The sequence below is a fragment of the Megalobrama amblycephala genome, linkage group LG14, assembly GCF_018812025.1.
Source record: "Megalobrama amblycephala isolate DHTTF-2021 linkage group LG14, ASM1881202v1, whole genome shotgun sequence".
Lineage (NCBI taxonomy): Eukaryota > Metazoa > Chordata > Actinopteri > Cypriniformes > Xenocyprididae > Megalobrama > Megalobrama amblycephala.
The window spans coordinates 5,604,606-5,627,577 of record NC_063057.1 but is presented as its reverse complement, the minus strand read 5'-3'; the positions used below and the strand labels follow the sequence as shown (position 1 = coordinate 5,627,577).

The window sequence follows — 22,972 nt, the reverse complement described above, 5'->3', positions numbered from 1 at the left end:
GCCGCTGCTGGGCGCCGGTGTTGCAATGGAACGATCTATTGAGTGCTGCTTCTTATTAGTGTGTATTCTTTGGTATTATTCAATGACATGGTTATGTAAGGACCTGCAGACAGCTTGTTAGCCTATCTCTTCGTCTTAACTCAAATTAGTGCGGGAAATGTAAGCTGTCATCACTTTGGAGAAGAGCCGTCTATAGACGTCTAATTACCACACCAATCCATTGTTCCTTTTCCATATAGACACAGCATGAAGTTTTTCAATTAGCCTTTTTTTTCTTCAGAATGTCACTTATAGTCTAGATCTTTCTTCTGAATGTCTTATATTTCATATTGGTCATAAAACCTTCATATTTGTCAAGAAAACATAAGATATTTGATTTATTATTACATCATTGAACAGTTGTCTTACACTTAAATGTCATTTAAATATAAAACACTGATTAAAGGGCCTCACAAAAGAACTATAAACATAAACAGAATTCTTTCAGCGGGACAAAACACACAACATCGTCACAGTCAAATTTTCCCCGGGCAAAAGGGTCTTTTGGTTTCATTGAAGATAAAATTGTTTTTTGAGCGAATCTAGCTGTCTCTAAATCCATAACCTCTAGGGTTTATGGTATGTCTGTAAAATCATTCCTCATTTGCTATGCGTCTGAAAACCCTAAATCCTCATATAGACTTATGCTGACCTCTAGGTCTCACCTAAGATATTACAGCTTGAACACAGTTCATGAACTATAGATAAACATTGCTAGTTAAAAGTAAACATTAATAGCTGCCATATTAGCATTGTTCAAATGTTAAAATCCTACCCTACCTGATGCGCATTCACAATAATAATAAGATTTCACATAATTATACTTATATTTTAATGTCAACAGGACTCATTTGCTATAATAAAGACAATATTTATTATTTATTATTTTTATAAAGCAGAGTTATCGTATGTATCTATCATAGTAGATTGTTTTAAATGCATTATGGGCGTTTTATTAATTTCTTTTAAAGAGCACTCATTAAAAATCATATTTTTCTCGTGATATTCATCTGTCGTATTAAATTATTATTTTACTGTAGTGCTTTTATTGTCCCCGAGGCTTATTTTTCATTTGTTAAAACGGGAGGAGCCTAAGAACCACAAACGGCTCTGATTGGTCGAGAGTGCGGCGCCTTTTGATCACGTGACATACGTCAAGCCAATCACAGACAAGTTTTTACGCACGGGGAAGTGCTAGGAATTGTTTGCATGTAGTCAGCCTTTACCATGCGATTGTGCAAAATCAAACCTATATAAAAAAAACACCAGTAACCCATTATGATTAACAAGGGTCCCCTGTGGAAAAGAGTGCGGTCTTACGCTGGACCGGTTCCGAGAGCGAGGCACGGGCACCGGGCCGTGGCCATACGAGAGCTGGTGGTTGTGTTTGGAGGTGGAAACGAGGGAATAGCGACCAATCTGCATGTTTATAACTCGGGTAGGGCACTAGATAAACACCAAACTGCATTAATACATTGTAGAGTCAATGCATTATTAATAAAAACAAGGAAATGCATGCAGATTCCCATATAGAGAAGTGATTTTCATGTAATGTAATTCCCAGCAATGAACCCACTGGATTACTGTAACTAAATTTTGGTTAATATACATTAAAATAGTTAAAAATGCCTCTAAACTTTGATTATGTTTACATATTCATTTTTATTGCTGATTAGTTAATGTACATGAAAATAGTTGGAAATGCCATGAAACTTATTTTAAAGGATTAGTTCACTTTCAAATAAACATTTCCTGATAATTTACTCACCCCCATGTCATCCAAGATGTTCATGTCTTTCTTTCTTCAGTCGAAAAGAAATTAAGGTTGTTGATGAAAACATTACAGGATTATTCTCCTTATAGTGGACTTCAATGGCCTCCAAACAGTTGAAGGTCAGAATTACAGTTTCATTGCCACTTCGAAGGGCTTTAAACGATCCCAGACGAGGAATAAGGGTCTTATCTAGAGAAACCATTGCTCATTTTCGAAAAAAAAAAAAAAAAAAATTATATATTTTTAACCATAATTGCTCATCTTGAACTAGCTCTCTTCTTCTTCTCTATTAGAATTCCAGCAGTGTAGACACTGCAAAGTGTATTACTGCCCTCCACAGGTCAAAGTTTGAACTAATTGTTATATACTTGCACTAGCATATTGCATATGACAATTTAGTAAATTATCAGGAAAATTTTAATTTGAAAGTGAACTAATCCTTTAATGCTGATAAACTCAGCATAACGCATTAATGCAAGTTATAAAACATATATTTCAGTGACAAAGCAGTGGTTCCTACCGGCAGTGAGAGGTGATATCCCACCTGGTTGTGCCGCTCATGGCTTCGCTTGTGAAGGCACACGGATCCTGGTGTTTGGAGGGATGGTTGAATTTGGCCAGTACACCAATAGTCTCTATGAACTGCAGGTAAGCACTTGTGCCAACATAATGAAGTTCATTTGATAACTAAATTAAAGGTGCAGTAAGCAATTTCTGAGAAATGCTGTTGATGTTTGAGATCACCAAAACAAACACACCCCTACCCAAAACGATCACACCCCTATTTGATAGCTCCGCCCACAAATTCACAAACATGCTATACAACACAGGCACCTCCCCCCTCACGCCCCTTACGGCTGATTGGCTACTAGAAGTGTGTTTTGGTGTTTGATCCAATCCACTTTCAACAGCGTTTCTCAGAAATTGCTTACAGCACCTTTAAAGTAAAAGTTTATGATTATAGCACATGTTTTTTTTTATCAAATCTGTTCTCTCAGGCCAGTCGATGGCTGTGGAAGAAACTGAAGCCCCGCCCACCTAAGAACGCATCACCTCCATGCCCACGGATTGGTCACAGCTTCACTCTTCATGCAAATAAGTGCTACCTTTTGGGTGGAATGGCCAATGACAGCGAAGACCCAAATGGAAATATACCACGGTGTGCATACTTATATGCAAATATTCATGTCAAACTCAAAAACGCATACTTACTTACAGGTATGACGTATATTTGTGTCTCTACGCAGGTATTTAGATGACTTCTATGAGCTGGAGCTGCAGGCTCAATCCGGGGTTAAAGGCTGGAGCATTCCTGAAACCAAAGGTGGAGGCCCATCAGCCAGAGAATCCCATAGTTCTGTGGTGTACTGTAGCAAGGGTGGCGGTTCTCCAAAGCTCTACATATTTGGGGGCATGTGTGGGCACAGACTGAATGACTTGTGGCAGCTAGACATTGGTAAGGCCCTATTCATATTTACGAAATAACGAATATGTCCTGTATATCTTTGATTCAACCTGATGTCTTAATTATTTCAGAGACTATGACTTGGTCATTGCCTCCAACCAGAGGACAACCGCCACTACCCAGGAGTCTGCACACCTCCAATGTGATTGGAAACAAGTAATGTGACAGCCAGTTCTTTTTGCTTAGATTTACTCTGGAGAGCTGTTTAGTTTGTGGTCTTGGATAATTACCGTTTTCATGTCATGTCACAGTGGTTTCAAAATTCACATTTGAGAAGTGACTTTATATTTATATATTTGAATTTATATTGAAGGGCAAGGCTCTTCTAGTAATGTTAAAGGGATAGTTCACCCAAAAATGAAAATTATCCCATAATTTACTCACCCTCAAGCAGCCATCCTAAGTGTATATGACTTTCTTCTTTCAATTAAACACAATCTGAGATACATTAAAAAATATTCTGGCTCTTCCAAGCTTTATAATGGGAGTGAATGGTAACTGAGATTTTGAAGCCCAAAAAAGCACATCTTTCCATCATAAAAGTAATCCTTACAGCTCCAGGGCGCTGGATTGCCAGGTTTTCACAACAAAACTCGCCCAGTTCCTACTCAAAACTTTTCAGGGGGGTCCCCAAGTAAAAATTGTGTTCCGGGTGTAAAATCCGCGTTTTCGACAGGGTTCCCCTGGTAAAATTCACATTCCGGGTGCTAAATATGATGCTATTTGGGGCGCTTCAACCCAGAGCAACAGTGTGAAAGTAGCCCAGCTCTGCGGGAAAACCACAGACTTGGCAACACTGCCAGGGGGTTAATAAATGCCCTCTGAAGCGAAGCAGTTTTGTAAGAAAAATATCCATATTTATAACATTGTAGACTATAATTACTAGCTTCTGTACACGACTCGATTCCGGCGGAAGAGTGAACTTTGACCTGATGCTTTGCTTCAGAAGCAGAAGCAACCCCCTGGAGTCGTATGGATTACTTTTATGATGGATGGATGCACTTTTTTGGGCTTCAAAATAATCACTCACATTATAAAGCTTGGAAAAGCCAGGATATTTTTTAATATAACTGATTGTGTTTGACTGAAAGAAGAAAGTCATATACACCTAGGATGGCTTGAGGGTGAGTAAATCATGGGATAATTTTCATTTTTGGGTGAACTATCCCTATAACAAAACCGCTATTTTAAAAACCCATTAGCCTTCTGGATTAGCCTAGATATTGGCATCATGACTGAACAGCTCGATTGTCCCTTTCCTCTCTGAAATTCACTTTTCAACAAAGTCAAGATGTTCAGAGATGGTTCTACAGTCCGAACGGCTGTGCCAAAGTCTAGTTTTGGTACCTGAACAGTTTCAATATTATTTTACCTTTCACTGTCTCCATTGTTCGTCAAGTTCTTTATCTACTTGATTCTTCATTGTAGGTTATATGTGTTTGGAGGATGGGTTCCTGTTGGAGAGGCAGAAGAGGCACTCACTGCTGATGGAGTCAAGTGGATCTGCACCAGCTCTCTTTCCATACTAAACCTTGGTATGATCAAGAATATTATAATCCTGCAGCTAGATAATTTTAGAAATTGCTTCAATAATAAGCACTTGTTTTCTCTTGGTATGGTTTGCTTACTGTAGACACACTGACATGGCATAACCTGACACCGGAAGAACACCAGCAGGGATTGGATTCAGGCGTACAGTCGGTCGAACAGGAAGAGGGCAGCACACACTGGCCGAAAGCACGAGCCGGCCACTGCGCGGTAACCGTCGGCACTCGTTTATATGTCTGGAGCGGCCGAGATGGATACAAAAAGTACAATAACTACCAGGTCTGCTGCAAAGATCTGTGGTACCTGGAAACAGGTGAGAAATAAAGGCTGGCAGTCATTAAAGTAACAAAGTATACTTTTGAACATTTCAATGAACAAGTTGTCATTTGTGTGCGTAGAGAGGCCTTCCACTCCTGGTGCGGTGTTCCTTGTGAAGTCCACGATCAGTATGCTGCACGTCGCCTGGCGGCCCCTGCCGGCGGCTGAGTGTTACTTGCTTCAAGTGCAGCCGATTACGTCTCCTCATTCTTCTTCAAATGAACCACAGTCCACACCAACTCCTCCACCAGACCCGGGAGACAGGAAGGAACATATACAAAAAGGTATTACAACTTAAATATTCAATATTCTGGGGTGTTTTGAACATTTTTGTTTTGCAAATTCAGCCAATGTAAACATGTCAAGGTCAGTTTATTTATATAGCACATTTAAAAACAGCCAAAGTGTTGCACATATACAAATAAAGTAGATACTAAAAAGGAGTAAGAGAACAAAAAGAGAGACAAAGGAACAAATAACCAGTTAGGGTTGTCAAAAGTACCGGTACTGAAATTGTAAAAATGTGACAATACAAGCATTTCCTCCTAGCATTTCGAGTGGATTCTTAAACAACGCTTCAAAAACATGTTGTAAATAGACATCAATGACGCTCTTCACTGAGCGCTTGCACAGATACACAATGGAGCGTTTGAAAGCAGGCTGATGGACGCTTGCTGTATGTTGATCATCGTAGCCAATCACAGACATATCTGTTGAGCGCGTGAACACAATGGCTTAAGAAACCATTCAACAGCGCTCAAAATGCTAGGGGGAAGTGCTTGTATTTAAAATTTCAATACCGACTTAGTACCAAAATCGGTACTTTTGACAACACTATAACCAATACAAAAAACATTAAAATACACAAAATGTGTCACAAAGTACCTAGCTGGTTGACATACAGTGGATGAGGTGTTGTCGAAATTGCAAACTTACGAAAAAATATGCTGAAAAATATTTTTTAAATGACTTTTTATAGATTATGTATAAAGTTAATATCATTTAAATGTAAAATTTGTATTTTTTTGTATTTATCAATATATACTATATATAATGATATATAAAATATAAATAAAAATTACACCTTAACAATTAAGATGCTTACACATGATACATAGCTGTAATGAAAGAATACTTTATTTGTAATAAATTATGTTTAATTTTTGGTTACACTTTATTTAAGGTAATAATACATTTAAGTACTGAGTAATATTAAGTAACTGCATGTACTTACTATAGGTTAGGATTTTTGGTTTGGGGTTAGTTGCATGTAATTAGGCATAATTTATAATTATTAGTAACTACATGTAACACATGTAACAATGACACTGTAAAATAAAGTGTTACCTAATCTTTTATTTAATTAGTAATTAATATTACAAAGTATTTAAAATAAAAAATCTAAATAACTCTCTGAACAGCGCTATGCATAAGCAACATCTGATTTAATGTGATGAAGTAGTATGTATGTTTGTAAATATGTCGTTTACCACACCTGTAAGGTGCTGGAAAAGCTTAAAAAAGTGCTTGAAATTGACTTTGGAAAAGGTACAATGTACCTTAAATGTAAATATTATTTTATTTATATTAATAGTCTTTTCTTTCATCTGTCTAGACCCTCAGTCAAGTGCAGATGTCAAAGTTAAAGGAGAGAGAGAATCTTTACCACAGGTCAGATTTCTGCATTTTGGTGGAATATATATATATATATATATATATATATATATATATATATATATATATATATATATATATATATATATATATATATATATATATATATATCATATTTAATCTCAGAGGGCCTCTCTCATTTCAGGAAAGCCTTTTGAGGCCAAAAGGAACAAGTGAGGATGGGGCAGACATTCAACCAACAGGGGACAAAGGTAGAAAAGCCAAAACTGCTTCTGGTATAATATGCATGTTTTTCCACTCTTGCATGCTTACTTTTGGCCTTTCTGTGTTGCACAGTGGTTTAGTCAAGTACATATACCTGATGATGTGTTTTTAATGTGCACAATCAAAGATCAAGAAGGTGTTTCCGTGATGCCATCAGACATGAATAAGGCCGGTAAGCTGAATAGCGCATCTCAGTGTCAGAATGGTAAGTGCACACACTCACTGTTTTGGAAAGTTATTACTGCGGTTTTCCTCTCTTACTGTTTATATTCTCATTCACAGAACGAGAAATGTCTTCAATACCATCCCAACAGGTAGAGTGTTACTTGTTGAGCATATAACACATGTAAAGCTTGTAAAAATACACTCATGCATTTCCTCCCTGTGCCCTGACAGTCTGAGATCACAAAGGAGTCTGTGTGGTTTGATGTGGGTCTGTTTAAAACACTGTATTGTGAGGTTACACACTACTTCCTGCCTTCTGAGAATGGTGACATGGCATCGATCCTGTCTGCCCGAAACTCATCTGACAGTGAGGTTTGTCTGGAGCACCTACACCAAAGCAGTTTTCAGTTTTGCGTCGGTGTGCTTTACGTCACCGCCGCTTTCTGTCTGACAGTGGAAGCTGCCGGGTCCTCATAGTTTTACGGGTCGCGAGAAGCAGGAATTGGCATCAGGAGTAACGTACAAATTCAGGTTGGCCGGACTGAACAGCCGTGGCCTGGGCGACTTCAGTCCCGTCAGCGAGTTTAAAACCTGCCAGCCTGGATTTCCCGGGGCGCCGTCTGCTGTGAAAATCACCAAGGTACGATCATACTTCTCAGTGATGACAAAAACATTTTGTGTTCAAAGTTGTTTAGATGCTATGTCATAATTTCAGGATACTGACTCTGTGCACATCACCTGGGAGCCTCCCACCTCTCTCTCCGGGAAGATCCTGGAGTATTCAATGTACCTGGCTGTGAGGAAGAGTCGAGGGAACAGCGTGGAGCGACCCGGCGAGCTGGCCTTCATCCGAATCTACCGCGGTACCAAGACTTCATGCACAGTCAGCGAAGCCCAGCTGAGCAACGCGCACATCGACTGCTCGGCACGGCCTGCCGTCGTCTTCCGAATCGCTGCCAAGAACGAACAGGGATACGGTCCGGCCACTCAGATCCGCTGGCTGCAAGGTGTGCAAGATCAATTGATTTGAAGCTCTGAAAAGCTTTGTTTCTCCCTTCACTACTTGAGAGTCAACTTACCTTTATTATGGCATTGTTGATGTTTATTGGCCAAGTAAGTGTAACCCGATACAACACAGGTCTCCTGGAGGCCCTGCAAAGTTTATATCCAACCTGCTTCAGCTGGTGATTTTCATGAAATCCTGAAGAGTTTGATTAGCAGGTTCAGGTGTGTTTGATTAGAGTTGGAGCTAAACTCTGCAGGACAGGCCTTCAGGAGCAGGGTTGAAGACCTCTGCAATACAACATAAATTACTGTTTAAAAGTTTGGGATTGGTAAGATTTTTAAAATGTTTTGAAATAAGTCTCTTATGCAAGGGTGCAGTACAGTCCTAACAGCTGAATGTGTCGCCCTACAGATGCGAGTAAGCTGAAATCCTCAGTGACGCAGGCCGACTCCAGTGCTCCAGCAGCAGAGCCTGACACCACCTGCAGATGAACTCTCACCCCCGACGGGTCGCCCAGCTGTTTGACTGACCGCCAAAGCTCTAATTCTTCCGGACTGCATTTCACTCTCGCTATTTTAATATAGCCCATTTGATGACTGAAAGTGATCTCAGTCCACCGTTTTTCGTTTACACTGTAAGATTTAGGTTTTAGTAAAAAATGCTCCTGCTGTTTGAATCAGTCAGGGTCATTATCACTGTAAAACCATGTACATTTTACTTTAACACTTTTTATACTGAGTTCATAAATATAGTTTTATTAAATTGGTGTAGCCAGAGGCAACTTTTTTTTCTCTTCGAATACCTAATCTGGTTTTTGTGAGCGAAATTTGATCACCCCTTATTGGAAAATGAGATACTTCTGCATATATATAAAATGCATTTAGTATGTTTCTTAAACAGCTCTGGAGGAGGGCCTATTTTATTTTATTTTTTCCATTTTAAAAAGCCATTCAGGTCTTACTCTTAACAGAATTTTATTGCATAACAGGAGGAAACTTTTTTTCTTTCTTGCCTTATAAATACAGTGCAATTTAAAGGTACACTATGTAACTTTTGGACCTCAAAACTGCATGCATTTTGCAAAAGAACATTGTTTTGGATGTGCTTCGGCTCTGCGGAAGAATATGGTTATCTTACTGCTCATAAAACACTAGGCTTAAGAGATATAATATAACCAGTATCTCAAGTTGACTAACTGAAGACGTTACTGTAGCTTTACCCATTATTAGACAAGGTACATCCTTGAAAATAAATGCCAGCACAGTTCATAATGAAATGAGCCTTTACAATAGATAATGCTTTACAATGAACTGTTAGAGAGCTACATATGGCAATCTATCTGTTCAATAAAATACCTTACCTGTTGAGTAATAAAAACAACCATCTCCACGTCACTTTTACAACATTCAAAATCCCGCAGTTCCCGCCATTTCCGAAAAGCCACGCCAATGTTTTATTATGAGATCTGTTGCGTTCTTTTTTTTGCCAGCAGACTCTTCTCTGTTCTGCGTTTTTTTGTTTTTTTAAACAGGTGATTCCCCAGAGGGGAACAACCATACATGCATCAAAATAGCTGAAGAAACTTTTCTCTATTTACAGATATGACGAGACGCGCACGAGAGAGTGACATATGTATGCAATTTCCCATGAAAACCATCCCAAATGGTCTAAAATATAAACTTGATAGGCTTACCATAGTAAATCAGGGTAGGATGTATTGATCGACTCGTTTAAATTTTGAACAAAAAAGTAATACTGTACCTTTAAATAGAATAATCCAGGTAATGATCAAGTTTTGTTACCATTTCAAAAACAGGTACTAGGACATGTCAATCCTACATTTGCCAAAAAAGCAATTTGGGTATATAAATATTCAGTGCATTATTGAATTAGAGAAGTAGATGTATTACTATATATATGTACCAAGTGCAATTAGTATAATCAGTCTACTTGGGGATTTTTAATATCCAATTGATACAGTTGCTTATGCAGGTTATATCTGTATTAATGTTCCATTAGCATTTCAATAACCTAGAAAACTACAAGAGTATTAATGACACAGACAGTGCCATTTCAAACTGAGCTCTTAAAAACATTGCCTTCATTTACAGACATGTACATATTCACTTCCTATTTGTGCTACTCATGAACAACTAGTGCCTTTTCTTGATGGCAAAATAAAGATCCGACAAACTATTTGACCATTTGTAAATTAATTTATCATTCATTTTAAACTGACTTTTTTTTTTTTTGGTTTTATATTTGTTCCACAACATTTCAGTCAAATATAGCTCATATTTTCAAGTCTTTTTGTATAGGCTAAAGTTTACTAAGGCTAAAAAAAAAAGGTATTGCAATAAAATTCATACATTCAAATTAATTTTGATCTTGACCATTTTTATTTTAATTTCTATAAAAGTTTTTTTAAAGACATGCTGAACAACATTCAAACAAAGACAGATCACATTTTTATTCAAAGAATCAGCATAATGTCAGTTCATGAGGTTAATTAAGATCAAATATCATATCAAATTAGAATTCCCTTAATTGCGGGAATGTAAATGGTCAATATGGCCTTCCTGTCTTCCCACAACCCCATTCCAAACTTTAAAAATTATTAAATACCAAATAGGAACCAAAAATAAACAAACAAAAAAACTCATAATTTGGTGTGGCCTGTACCAAGCAGACCAATCAAAACACACTGGCCTAAATATAATACTGAATGAATTACAAGACATCACTTAGATCAAATCAACCTCCTGGCAACAGGCACTTTTGTTCCTGCTCTGGTAACCAGGCATCTCTTGGTCTTCCAGCACTGACCTGAAAACTTTGCAAGGCAAGAGACAAGTCTGTCTAGAAACTGGACAGGCCACTAGATATATATTCGGGCCTGTTCTTCAGTCATGAGAACTGTATCTGCTGAACGCCAGGAATCTAAAGGTGTAGAAAAAGAGAAATGATGAGCATAATTAATATCTACAGTAAATGGTTAATTCGGTCTAATCTTGAGTCATATCTGTGGGTTAGGGCTGCACAATAAATTGCAATAAACATGAAATCGTGCTTAACCAATCTGGCTTAGTGCGATTATGAAATCTCAAAGGCTGTGATTATTTTTATGCACAGCTTGTCAGTGAAGCACGGCTCTTATCAGTAGTAAATGCATCTGAAATTACTGCAAGTTTGAGTCATTTATAACGTGCATTTGAAAAAGCAACACGCGTCAAACATCTTTCAAAACATGAGAAGCATTTATATGAACCTCTTGTCCAACAAAAGACAACTTTTAATAACATGTTTTTACTCCAAACTCACTTGATAATGTCAGTTGAGTGTTTGAAAACATCCTTCTGTGAGATGATGTGGATTCTTACACAGAATAAGGCACACAACATGTTATTTCATTGTACTCTATACAGTGATAAAGACTGTCGTTTAGCATTGAAGTATAAATATACTCTATTATCACAAAAATACCTGAGAAGGCTTGAATAAACCATTTATTGTTGTAGTTGTGTGTTTATTAGCCATGTTTAATCAATCAAAGCGTTTAAATCTTCTTTTTATTCAGCTACAGTCATTGTATGATGCCCATAGGATTTCCTGGAATGATGTGTGCTATTGTACTTCTGTGGGGCATATTTTGCATATCTGGCTTTCAGATGGAGCAGCATTTACTACTGATCACAGAGTCGTGCTTCACTGACAAGCTGCGCATAAAATAATCGCAGCCTTTGCCAAATCGCGTGCAGTTTAATTTCGATTAATCATGCAGCCCTACTGTGGGTTAACATGGGTTGGTTTACATACTAACCTGCTGGTATGAGGTGGTGTATACCATCACGTTCTGTTGCTGGCCATCTGCAGTGATCAGTCCTGCAGGCAACTGACCGGCTGCAAGTGAAACACTTCATATTAGTTTGTCATGGAAACCCTTTAAAACACCAAGAGCTATAAATAAGCAAAGGGTGTTTCGATGACATCAAATTTTCTGATCAAGTTACCTGCTAAAGAGTTGGATAAGTCTCTTGTCAGCTCTGAAGGGAAATACAGCTTTATGCATAAAATAAGCTTATATGCGCAGGAAAGAGTTTGCACTTACTGAAAGTGTCATCTGTTAGTTCTTCACCAAGGCCTTCGCTGACTGTGACTGGAGTGATGCCTTTCTCACCCTTCATTGCCTTGGAAACATGAACATGTTACTTATAACTTCTAACCACAATTTGTGCTCTAAAAATGACATTTATGATGACAGTGTATCGAATCATGATTTAGATCGTGCGTCAAACTGCCAACGGGTGAAATCACGTGACTTTGGCGCTCCGAACAGAAGATTCGATACACTGATTCATTATGCTCCGATGCTTCCTGAAGCAGTGTTTTGAAATCGGCCATCACTAAATAAGTTGTTATTTTGGGTTTTTTTGGCGCTCCAAAAATATTCTCGTTGCTTTATAATATTAATATTGAACCACTGTACTCACATGAACTGATTTAAATATGTTTTTAGTACCTTTATGGATCTTGAGAGAGGAAATGTCATTGCTCCCTATGGAGGCCTCACGGAGCCATCGGATTTCAACTAAAATATCTTAATTTGTGTTCCGAAAATTAATGAAGGTCTTACGGGTGTGGAACACCATGAGGGTAAGTTATTAATGACAGAATTTTCATTTTTGGGTGAACTAACCCTTTAAAGATATGTTCTCTACAATCCTTTATATGGATGGACAATAATATATGTACACCATGATCTGGTTAAACTGACGTGTGCATATGTGAGTGAGTGAATAATACCTCTCTGAACTTCTGCAGGTAGAGTTTAAGCGGCTCCACGTACATGTCAAAACCCAGAGTGGACATAGCAAACAGGATGTCCTCTCCGTTTATGGTCTTGCGTTTCTCTTGATGGCATCTCTCGCTGGCCTCAGATGTGATGAAGCTGATGAACTCGCTCACACACTCCTGCACACACTCTTTTGCATCCTTTGCTATCTGCGATTAAAAAGAGAGATGACAAAAGTGATCATGGTCTTTACTTGAGCATAAGATCAGGATTTCATACAGCTTGCTCTCAAAGAGACAAAAATTTATTTTTATGGAATATTGCAGTATTTATTATAAATTATATCCTAGTGAAATGGCTTGATTTTGCCCATTGGGCATTGATTGGATGGCTGTGGTTTGCTATTGCTGTGATGGCATGTGAGTGACAGGTTGCCCCGCCCTCCTGCCAGTAAACAAGTCATCAGAGAAGAGATGTCACTGCAAGAGGGGAAGTTATTTTGATTAGATTACAAGGTTTTTTTTTTTTTATTCATAATCCATTCACCATCCAATCAATTCCCAATGGGCAAAATCCAATGGGTTTCACCCAGATATACGTCACAATAGGGAAGAAAAGACTATCGCAACTTCCATTTCAAGAAGACTTTAAAACCGAAAAAACACAATAGTGTTTTTTTCTTTTAAAAGTCCAAAACATATTTTTAATCATTTTCATGAGTTAAAATTAACTGATATTTCTAGGTTTTCCAATACCATGGGAACATTTTAAGACGCACAATACACAAATTACAGAATGAACAACTACCTTTCCAGTCTGCGGTATGGCATTCTTCATGATGCGGGCGACATTAGCGATGGGAAGGTAAATGTCTTGCTCTCGGAAATTGTCTTTGCTTCCGTTGCCATCCTCATGGTCGTTAAAACTTTCATCCCCATCATCTACACACAAAAAATGTACAGTAAAAATGCTGCTTCTCATCTCTCATAATAAATGTTTTCTTAATTAACTCTAACACAGATTAGTGATTTATGGTGACGTCATATCCTTACCATCCTGGGTCTGTAAGACATATGTCCCTCCGGTCATATACTCTCCAGTTATTCCTAACTGAGTGGTATCTGTGGTACTGCTGTCTCCGTCCATCTGAAGGCACAAATACAACAATGAGGGTTGTGTTAAGACATTTGTTCCAATTACATCTTCATAATGTGCAAGAATACACTCATGGCCCAAGAAAAGACAAGTAAATAACTCTCCAGAGTATGATGAAAAATGATTATAATTCAAAATAATAATCATGAATAGCATACGTAAGGATAAAAAAAATAATACATTAAATATTTACAAAATATAATAAATACGTAATAAATGTGTACAACATGGCTCTGTATATGTTATTAATACAGTCAATAAATGGTTATATAATAACTTGTATGTATCTCTAGCAGCCTTTGTTTTGATAGTCAGCTAGCAGGTTAGCATCACACCAGCTCAAGCTAACCAGCTACACGCATTGAACAGAAAAAAATAGCTCATTTATGAACAATTTAGATACGTTAACCAGAAACTAACAGTCTTCTTTTATAAATAAACTTGCTGTTTATTAAATGTGGTTAAATGTGGCTTCGGGCCCTCGCGTGCACGTAGCCTCCATCTCTCCACACAAATAATCCCTTACCCATCCTCAAACATTCATTCTTTCAACACTTCCTGCATTTAACTGCTCCTTCGGCCCGGTAAAACTTGTAAAAGCCTGCCGGTAACATCCCTTTCTACCCGTTAAGCACGAGAATTATCGCTGAAGCAAATCATTTGACCGGAGCCACAAATACAAACCTGACTCGAGCTCGCGCTGCAACTTGATTGGACGGAAATGGGGCTGCGCGAGACAGTTTGTGCCCGCGCTTGTGCACGCGTGGCTGCAGTCACCAGGGGGCGCGCTGGAGATGAGATTGTGAATTGAAAATACACAATCCAGTGCATTTGGTTGCATTTTTAACTACAAAATGTTTTCTAATGGCCTTAATCTTAAAAGATTATATTTTTACTTCTTTTATCATGAGTGAATGATGCACCTATTGTAACTTTAAAAGCGCCATATACGCTCAAACTGATGGCAAACATAGTAAATAAAAAGTAGGCTAAATCATTGTATGTGGGTGGATGATGTGATCTTATGTTAATCATTTTTGAAAGCTTCCTTACTCTCAGCTGGGCTTTTCATATATCAAGTAATCACTTAAAGAACAAATTAAGATAAAGTGAAAATGCATTTATTTTAACTAAATTCTGACTGCTTGTGATACATTTTTGCATGCATATTTTTACCAGATGAATGTAGAAATTTCCTAAGAGTAGCAAATTAAACGCAGCCAGCTCTGAAATATTAAAATAAACTGACAAAACCCTGACATGCTCGTCACTGACTAAGTACAACATGCTTTTGTAAAAATATTTTGACTATAAGTTGGCCTATGCCTAATTAGTTAAAGATGCTAATGCTAAAAACATGCTAATGTGGAAATTAAGAAGTAAGTAGGGGAGAGTGGGGTAAGATGAGCCAGTGGGTAAGTTGACCCACTTCCTGTATCTTGGCAACCGTACCATTTTATTGTCATGTGACCATATATTTTATAACCACTGTCATTTCTGCCAGAGTGTGAAAAGGAGAAGCACATGGGAGGAGTGGAAGTCACTTGTTTACTTTAAAAACTGTTTTTGGCTTGTCAAAGTACAATTTTAACAAAAGAGATGTAATGGCTGTTTCATCAAAGCAAATTTGTCCAGGTCTAAAACTATTTATGATGCATATTGGTGATTTAGCAACGTATAAAACCATGCAAGTCATTTAGCTAAATATTATTGTGAATTGGTAAGCTAGCTAGCTTTTCCTAAAATGGCAGCTATGGGGCAAAGTGAGCCAAATGTTGTGGGGTAAATTGAGCCAGTGTTTTAACTTACCCCACCATAAGCCACTGAATTTACGTTAAATCTGAAGTATAAACTGGTGTTATTTCAATGTAATATTACACAACTGGTTTAGTTTATCTTTATTTTTCATTTTATTTGATAGGAATAGTGTACAAGTACACTAAATTCTTCTCTGATACGAATCAGATGATGTTTAATCATTTATATCTTTCCACCTGTAGTCTCTAATGGCCTAACATGGTCGACATTGCAGAAAAACTACCATGTCAAGAACCTTTTGACTAAAATGTTTATTAGTTTCAGTGACATTTATTCATTCTTATTTAGTTTTTATTTAATTTTACTCAACAAACTCTCTGTTTAGTCTGGTTATGGGAAGGTTACATCTTTGATGTTCAACTTATTGTTTCAGAAATGCAAACAATTAAAGATACTGAAATTTCAACTTCATTTGGTTGGTTTTATGTTGTTAATTTAGCTTTAAAAAAATAAATATTAGTAAAATATTTTTACAAAGAATACGTAAAAGGAAATTTGATTTTTTAAAATAGGTACGTTATCTTTAAAAATTCACATGGGTTTGATTCAGATTCAGTTAGATGGTCAGTTTACACCCACCCACTAACTCGGCTCAACTTACCCCTAACCTGGGGTAAATTGAGCCAGAGGAACACTTTTTTTTAATAAGAAGCCATATTTTCTTTTGTCATAGATGTATTCTGATCATTTAAAATGATAGAAAACATCCTGAAATTACTTTCATTGTACTTCTGCCTCATTTTCCCTTATCTTGAGGACCACATAAGTGAAAAATGGCACATCTTGCCCCACTCTCCCCTACTTAAGGCACTATAATTCCCTTATTAGCATGTTTTTAGCATTAGCATCTTTAACTAATTAGGCATAGGCCAACTTAAAGTCAAAATAAAAATATTACAGTATTTCAGCCCTGTCCTGGCTGCATATTTTGAGTCTAAACTGTCACAGAGGTTACAGTCACAGGCAGGCCACAAATAACTGCAGGAGTTTCCATTTATTGTATATTGTAATTTTTAGCTGTACAGTAAAAACTCTGACCTTGACATTGTAATTCTGGCCTAATTCCCTGAGTGTTTCCTCTTGGGAATTGACACCTCCGAAACTGCTTCTAATCAGCAGATCCGGAATGCAAAATCACTCATGAATTTTAAACGTTTCTGCTTCACTCAGCACTGAATGCTGTGGACCGTGAATGCATAATGATATTAGCGACTGCTTAGTGAGGAGGAAATGTTGTGGCAATTTAAATTAAGACTTAAATTTCAATTTGGATTTCGCCACAAACTCTTCTAAGAAACTTGCAAAGATTATGTAGAACATCTATGCGTGCAATAATGTCATTAATAAATAATTAACATTTCATTAGGCTTCCAGTTTTTACCATTGATTAGTTTCCTCTCATTTCTGCAGTTGTGATTGGCTTTGTGTTGTATCCAGGCTTCAGCACAGGGGGGCATCGACTGAGCACTGTTTGCCTGAGGCTGTTTAATCTAACTGCTGTATAGCAGGTAAAATTCAATTAGCTATGTGGGTTTTCTGTCTTTGTAGGTTTCCATTTTATTTATCTATGCAGTGTGTTGATTTATGGATTTTCGTCTGCATTTCAAATTATATTAATATCCCCTGGTGGCATATATTCAATGGGCTACTTGTTTTTTTCTGGGCTTTCCAGCTTCTGCATTATTTACCAGCACATACTCAAAAAAATTCCCACCAACCTGACCACAGCCTCATGATGTAGATGATGGGATTTTTTAGGCCAGTAGTCCACTTGCTCTTGTAAATACTTTGCTCACACTGCTGACTGCACAATGAGTTCAGTAGGTTAATGTACAGCAGCAGTTCATATCAGTGATGTCAGTCTAACTCCTCTATACTGCATATAGGAGAAACAAAATGACTTGATTTAAGTTTAATTGCAACACTGCCTAATTTTTTAAAGCAACTTAAAGGGATAGTTCATCCAAAAATGAAAAGTTTGTCATCACTCACCCTCAAGTTGTTCCAAACCTGTATGAATTTCTTTCCACTAGCGGGATGCTTCATGCTCTTTTTATTAAGCGCATATTTTCTTATCACATATTTTAGTAATCATCAAAAATTAGGTATCGAAAGCTTACAAACTCAAAATTCATCCTGTTTTGAAATTCGACATTGAGTTACCATGGAAACTGTACTTTAAATTCTTTTAGTGGGCTCCTCCCCTAGTGGGTGGTGTCAGGTTTCATATTTACGGAGCCCCGCACATTACATGCAAGAAAAAAAATTTAACTGTGCACACAATTTACTAATTCGTTCCCTCGATTTACTCAATCGTGCGCACAATTTATTTATTAATTAATTTTATATCGTTCCCTCGTTTTATAAATAGTAAATAGTGCGCATAAATCGAGGGAACGAAATACTAAATCGTGCGCACGATTTAGCCTACTATTTTTTTCCTGCATGTCATGTCCGGGGCTCCGTACATATTACAAATTTTATTTTAACTACTTTATATTTAAAACTTCTTGACAAAACACATATCGTCAGAAAGGTCTGAGTCTCAAGGTTCCATATTTGGTGATTGTTTTGTGATAGAAGTGATATTTGGATAGAAACGTATAAGCTTGTTACAGGAGAGTGGATCAATGGAATGTGTGTGACACCCGGTGGATATTTTTGGTACAGCGCCTAAACAAAATCTCATGGGAACTTTAATTTTTAAAGGGTTACTTCACCCAAAAATAAAAATTCTGTCATTTATTACTTACCCTCATGCCGTTCCACACCCGTAAGACCTTCGTTAATCTTCAGAACACAAATTAAGATATTTTTGTTGAAATCCGATGGCTCAGCGAGGCCTGCATTGGGAGCAATGACATTTCCTCTCTCAAGATCCATAAAGGTACTAAAAACATATTTAAATCGGTTCATGTGAGTACAGTGGTTCAATATTAATATTATAACGACTTATTTAGTAATGGCCAATGATCATGATTCGGAACACGTGTCAAACCGCCAAACTGCTGAAATCACGTGACTTTGGCACTCCGAACATGTGATTCGACATGCTGATTCATTACGCTCCGATGCTTCCTGAAGCAGTGTTTTGAAATCGGCCATCGCTATATAAGTCGTTTTTTTTTTTTTTTTTTGGCGCACCAAAAATATTCTCGTCGCTTTATAATATTAATATTGAACCACTGTACTCACATGAACTGATTTAGATGTGTTTTTAGTACATTAATGGATCTTGGGAGAGGAAGTGCCATTGCTCCCTATGGAGGCCTCACGGAGCCATCGGATTTCAACAAAAATATCTTAATTTGTGTTCCGAAGATTAACGAAGGTCTTACGGGGGTGGAACGGCATGAGGGTAAGTAATAAATGACAGGATTTTCATTTTTAGGTGAACTAACCCTTTAATATCAACTTCAAATTTGGAACAGAACATGTTTAGACATATGGTTTTGATTTGATAGCAATTTTAGAGTAAAACATATTTAATAAAACATATATTTTATATAAAATAAAAAAAAGTTTAGTACAGTACATTTTATTTACAGTAGTAAATATAAACTACCATAACTTTTTGATACTTTTATTTGCTTTTTATTTTAATATTCTTTTACTTCAGGGATAATCTGCTGAGTGTCCTCTTTAAAATGAGACCAACCTTAAAGCATTCACTCTAAAAAATGCTGGGTTAAATATGGACAAACCCAGGGATTGGGTTGTTTTCACCCAGCCATTTTTTTTTCAACCAATTTTGAATTTATTTTTTTTAGCCAGCAATATAGTAATATAGTAAAAGGCATGTTTTTGCTCACCCCCAAATAGGGGCAAATCTGTGGGGTATTTTAAGCTGAAACTTGACCAGAGATTTATATTACATCTTGTGAAAGAGGGCATAATAGGTGCCCTTTAACCCAACCTGCTGGGTTTGTCCATATTTAACCCAACTTGGGTTGTTTTTAACCCAGCATTTTTTAGAGTGTTCTTGAATTACAACCTTTTAGGTTTGGATAGTGCATTTTCATGTCTATGCTCAAACAGTTAAAGGGGTTCAGAAGATATTTTGATAAATGTCGGTAACCTAACAGTTGATAGGCCCCACTGACTTCCAAACTGTTTGGTTATCAATATTCTTCAAAATATCTTCTATTGTGTTCAGCAGAAGAAAGAAACTCATACAGGTTTGAAACAACTTGGGGGTGAGTAAATGATGAACTGTTCCTTTAATACACTTTCTGAGCTCTTTTTTTAAATTTCCGATGAAGAAATCAAGTTTCAACTTTGAAAACTAGAGAGGAAATGATTGCGACAAGTTAAAGAGAAACAAAGATGAAAGCGTGGGCGCGCTCATTCACCGCGCGAAGAGAGGGGCGGAGTTTCGCCACTGTAGTCTAGTGTGCGGAGGAAGGTAGCGCACTCCAGGGAGCTGCGCTGAGATCTTTGAGACACGGACGCAGGCAGGCGGCAGCAGCGAGAGCATCAGCATCAAACACAGACCCGCTGTACGGGGCTCGGCAGCCTCCCTCCGTCCCTCCGTCCCTCCGTGCCCAGCCATGAAACAGACGTTACTGGACCTCATGAGGATGAGTAGGATCTGCCGGATGGTGCTGGCCACTTGTTTAGGATCTTTTATTCTGGTCATCTTCTATTTCCAAAGTATGTTCCAACCAGGTAGGACTTCGTGATGGTTTCATTCTAAAGGTTTTAAGATGCTCCTTTCCCCCTTTTGTCGCTCCTTACTTGGTGATTTGGTGTGGAAGAATGTCATTAATAATCAATGAGCTGTTTAAAGGAGCGCATCGATCAGCAGCATCGAGAGTGAATGATGTACTGACTCACATCAAAGCTCCTGCTCTCTGCTGTAGCCTGTCAATAATAGCTACCGTTCAGTTTGATGCATTTTTAATCTTTTATTTATATAAAGCACAATGGGTAGAGCCCGGGTGCGTGGTTTAGGGTTGTGTTGTGGAGGGATGGTCATTGTCTCCGGTGACCGGTACAGTAGAGTCACTGTACTGAATCAAAGAGCCGACACGCGGTACAAACATCCATACATCAATACTGACGTACAGCTGACATACATTCGCCCTGCTGTTTCTGTTCATAACTGTTGGTTATATTGCTGTGAAATTGAATAGAAAGTATGAAGTGGACCAGCAAAATAATTCAACAATCGAAGAAAATATAACCTAGCATGTTCAGTTTACTGTGCTTAAGCTTATTGGTGTTTGTATTGTGTTTACTGAGCAATTTCCTTAATGAGATTCTATCTATCTATCTATCTATCTATCTATCTATCTATCTATCTATCTATCTATCTATCTATATCATTAGTCTTACGTCTGCGAGAAGTCTGTTAATGATCACTTAATTTGGAAAGCACATTTTTAAGATGTTTTTAAGATGATTTAAGATTAGAAGACGTCTTTAAAATGTCAGTTTTACGTACATTTTAAATCATAAACATCTTAAAGAGATTTTCTGAATGTCTGTTTGACATCTGACAGGAAACGTCCTATAGATGTGTTGCAGATGAGCAAACTCTAAAAAATACGTCTTCCAGATGTAAACATGCATATCTATCTATCTATCTATCTATCTATCTATCTATCTATCTATCTATCTATCTATCTATCTATCTATCTATCTATCCACCCAGATAGCACACATACGTCTTTGAGATGTCTGTTAAGGATCACTTCATCTGGAAAGCATCTGCTGTTTACAAAGATCTGATAGACATCTTTAAGATGTCAATTTTACATACATTTTAATTCATAAACATCTTAAAGAGATTTTCTAAACGTCTTTTTTACATCTGACAGGAAACGTCCTATAGACGTGTTGCAGATGAGCAAACATCTTCCAGATGTAAACATGCACATTAAATAGACGTCTCCTATCTATCTATCTATCTATCTATCTATCTATTAGGGGTGTAACGATACGCTCAGGTCACGATACGATACGTATCTCGATACGGAGTTCACGATACGATACGTATCACGATATTTTGAACAAAATGAAACTGAAATTCAAACAAGATTTATTAAAAAAACATGAACAAATTTCAATAATTTTCCTTGTTGTACATACAAGATCACATTTCAATAAAATAAATAAATATAAAATTTTAATAAAAACCTTCTGTATTCAAATTAACAGTTGAATAGGGCTGTCTGTCACTGAAAAAAAATGTTAAATTTAACATGAACTTAGAATTATGAATAGGGGCCGTTCACATGTCGCGTCTAAAAACGCGTGGAAGGCGCGGCCGCACCGCTTCTCCTTTCCAAAGCGCTTGCGCTCCCGTGGCGTCGGTCGTTGCTATGCAACCATGAACTGAGCTCTCCAAGAGGATCAGGATGTTTCTGCAAAGGATAAATGATTTCTAGCCCTTGCATTAGTTTTACGACGAGATATATTGATGGAGATAAGATATAAAAACCACCATGTACAGCTATGATCAGCTGTTCGGCTGAGCTTTTGATGTTTTGTTACGGAAAGGCCATAGCTGATCGGTTGATTCTTGTCACACGACCTGCGGTGCGCTTGCGGCATTCTGAGAAGTTGAGAATTGCATGCGCGTCGCGACCGCGTTGATCCCATTATGAGCGCGCCTGCCGCGCGGCTACATTTGAAAATAATAACTGACTTGCACGCGGAAAAGACGCAATATGTGAACGGCCCCACAGAACTTCTTAAAGCAAAGCATCGCAAGCGTCTTTTGCTTTTCTGTGAGCACAGCTGGTGCTGTGCACTGCGGTGAAAGAAAGCCACGACTTTTCTCACGCGACCATGCAAGAGACTGACATGAGAAACGTTTAAACCTGCTTGCAAGATTCAATGTGTGCCCGAAACACTTACTGAACTAGAGAGCTGATTGAGACACACCATCTACGATAAATCGTTACACCCCTAATACTTATAGTAATTTAAAAATGTGGTAGCATTGGATCTGGACAGGAAGGATAACTCTGGGAGTTGGAAGGGGTG

General features: G+C 37.7%; 3 protein-coding genes across 7 annotated transcripts in view; 2 read left to right on the top strand and 1 right to left on the bottom strand.

The window, feature by feature from the left end:
* Positions 1 to 1,208: 1,208 nt before the first annotated feature.
* hcfc2 (host cell factor C2) lies at positions 1,209 to 10,413 on the top strand. 2 transcript variants are annotated; one of them, XM_048155542.1, is made up of 16 exons: positions 1,209 to 1,477; positions 2,313 to 2,461; positions 2,812 to 2,972; positions 3,061 to 3,269; positions 3,350 to 3,434; positions 4,707 to 4,813; positions 4,912 to 5,139; positions 5,225 to 5,428; positions 6,760 to 6,815; positions 6,964 to 7,054; positions 7,171 to 7,248; positions 7,326 to 7,357; positions 7,440 to 7,580; positions 7,663 to 7,848; positions 7,924 to 8,215; positions 8,626 to 10,413. In XM_048155542.1, exons 1-16 carry the CDS (start codon positions 1,318 to 1,320, stop codon positions 8,703 to 8,705), a joined length of 2,259 nt encoding a protein of 752 aa, XP_048011499.1. In that variant the 5' UTR covers positions 1,209 to 1,317; the 3' UTR covers positions 8,706 to 10,413. The 2 variants fall into 2 exon arrangements, with proteins under 2 accessions (XP_048011499.1, XP_048011500.1); XM_048155543.1 differs by having other exon boundaries at positions 1,210 to 1,477; positions 6,964 to 7,030.
* Positions 10,414 to 10,659: 246 nt separating this feature from the next.
* Positions 10,660 to 15,007, bottom strand: nfyba (nuclear transcription factor Y, beta a). Of its 2 annotated transcripts, none has more exons than XM_048155544.1 (7): positions 14,846 to 15,007; positions 14,059 to 14,152; positions 13,814 to 13,947; positions 13,018 to 13,215; positions 12,323 to 12,401; positions 12,035 to 12,114; positions 10,660 to 11,154 (listed from the first exon to the last, which is right to left on the bottom strand). In XM_048155544.1, the coding sequence occupies exons 1-7, from the start codon at positions 14,990 to 14,992 to the stop codon at positions 11,122 to 11,124; spliced, it is 765 nt and encodes a 254-aa protein (XP_048011501.1). In that variant the 5' UTR covers positions 14,993 to 15,007; the 3' UTR covers positions 10,660 to 11,121. The 2 variants fall into 2 exon arrangements, with proteins under 2 accessions (XP_048011501.1, XP_048011502.1); XM_048155545.1 differs by lacking the exon at positions 14,846 to 15,007 and adding an exon at positions 14,688 to 14,840.
* Positions 15,008 to 20,360: 5,353 nt separating this feature from the next.
* Positions 20,361 to 22,972, top strand: part of chst11 (carbohydrate (chondroitin 4) sulfotransferase 11) — a 63,444-nt gene continuing 60,832 nt past the window's right edge. Inside the window, exon 1 of one of the 3 annotated variants that reach the window (XM_048154633.1) lies at positions 20,361 to 20,632. In XM_048154633.1, coding sequence (XP_048010590.1) covers positions 20,530 to 20,632 — 103 coding nt within the window. In that variant the 5' untranslated portion in view covers positions 20,361 to 20,529. Of the gene's footprint in view, positions 20,648 to 22,972 lie in introns of all 3 variants that reach the window. The other 2 variants (XM_048154632.1, XM_048154634.1) reach the window with 2 other exon arrangements.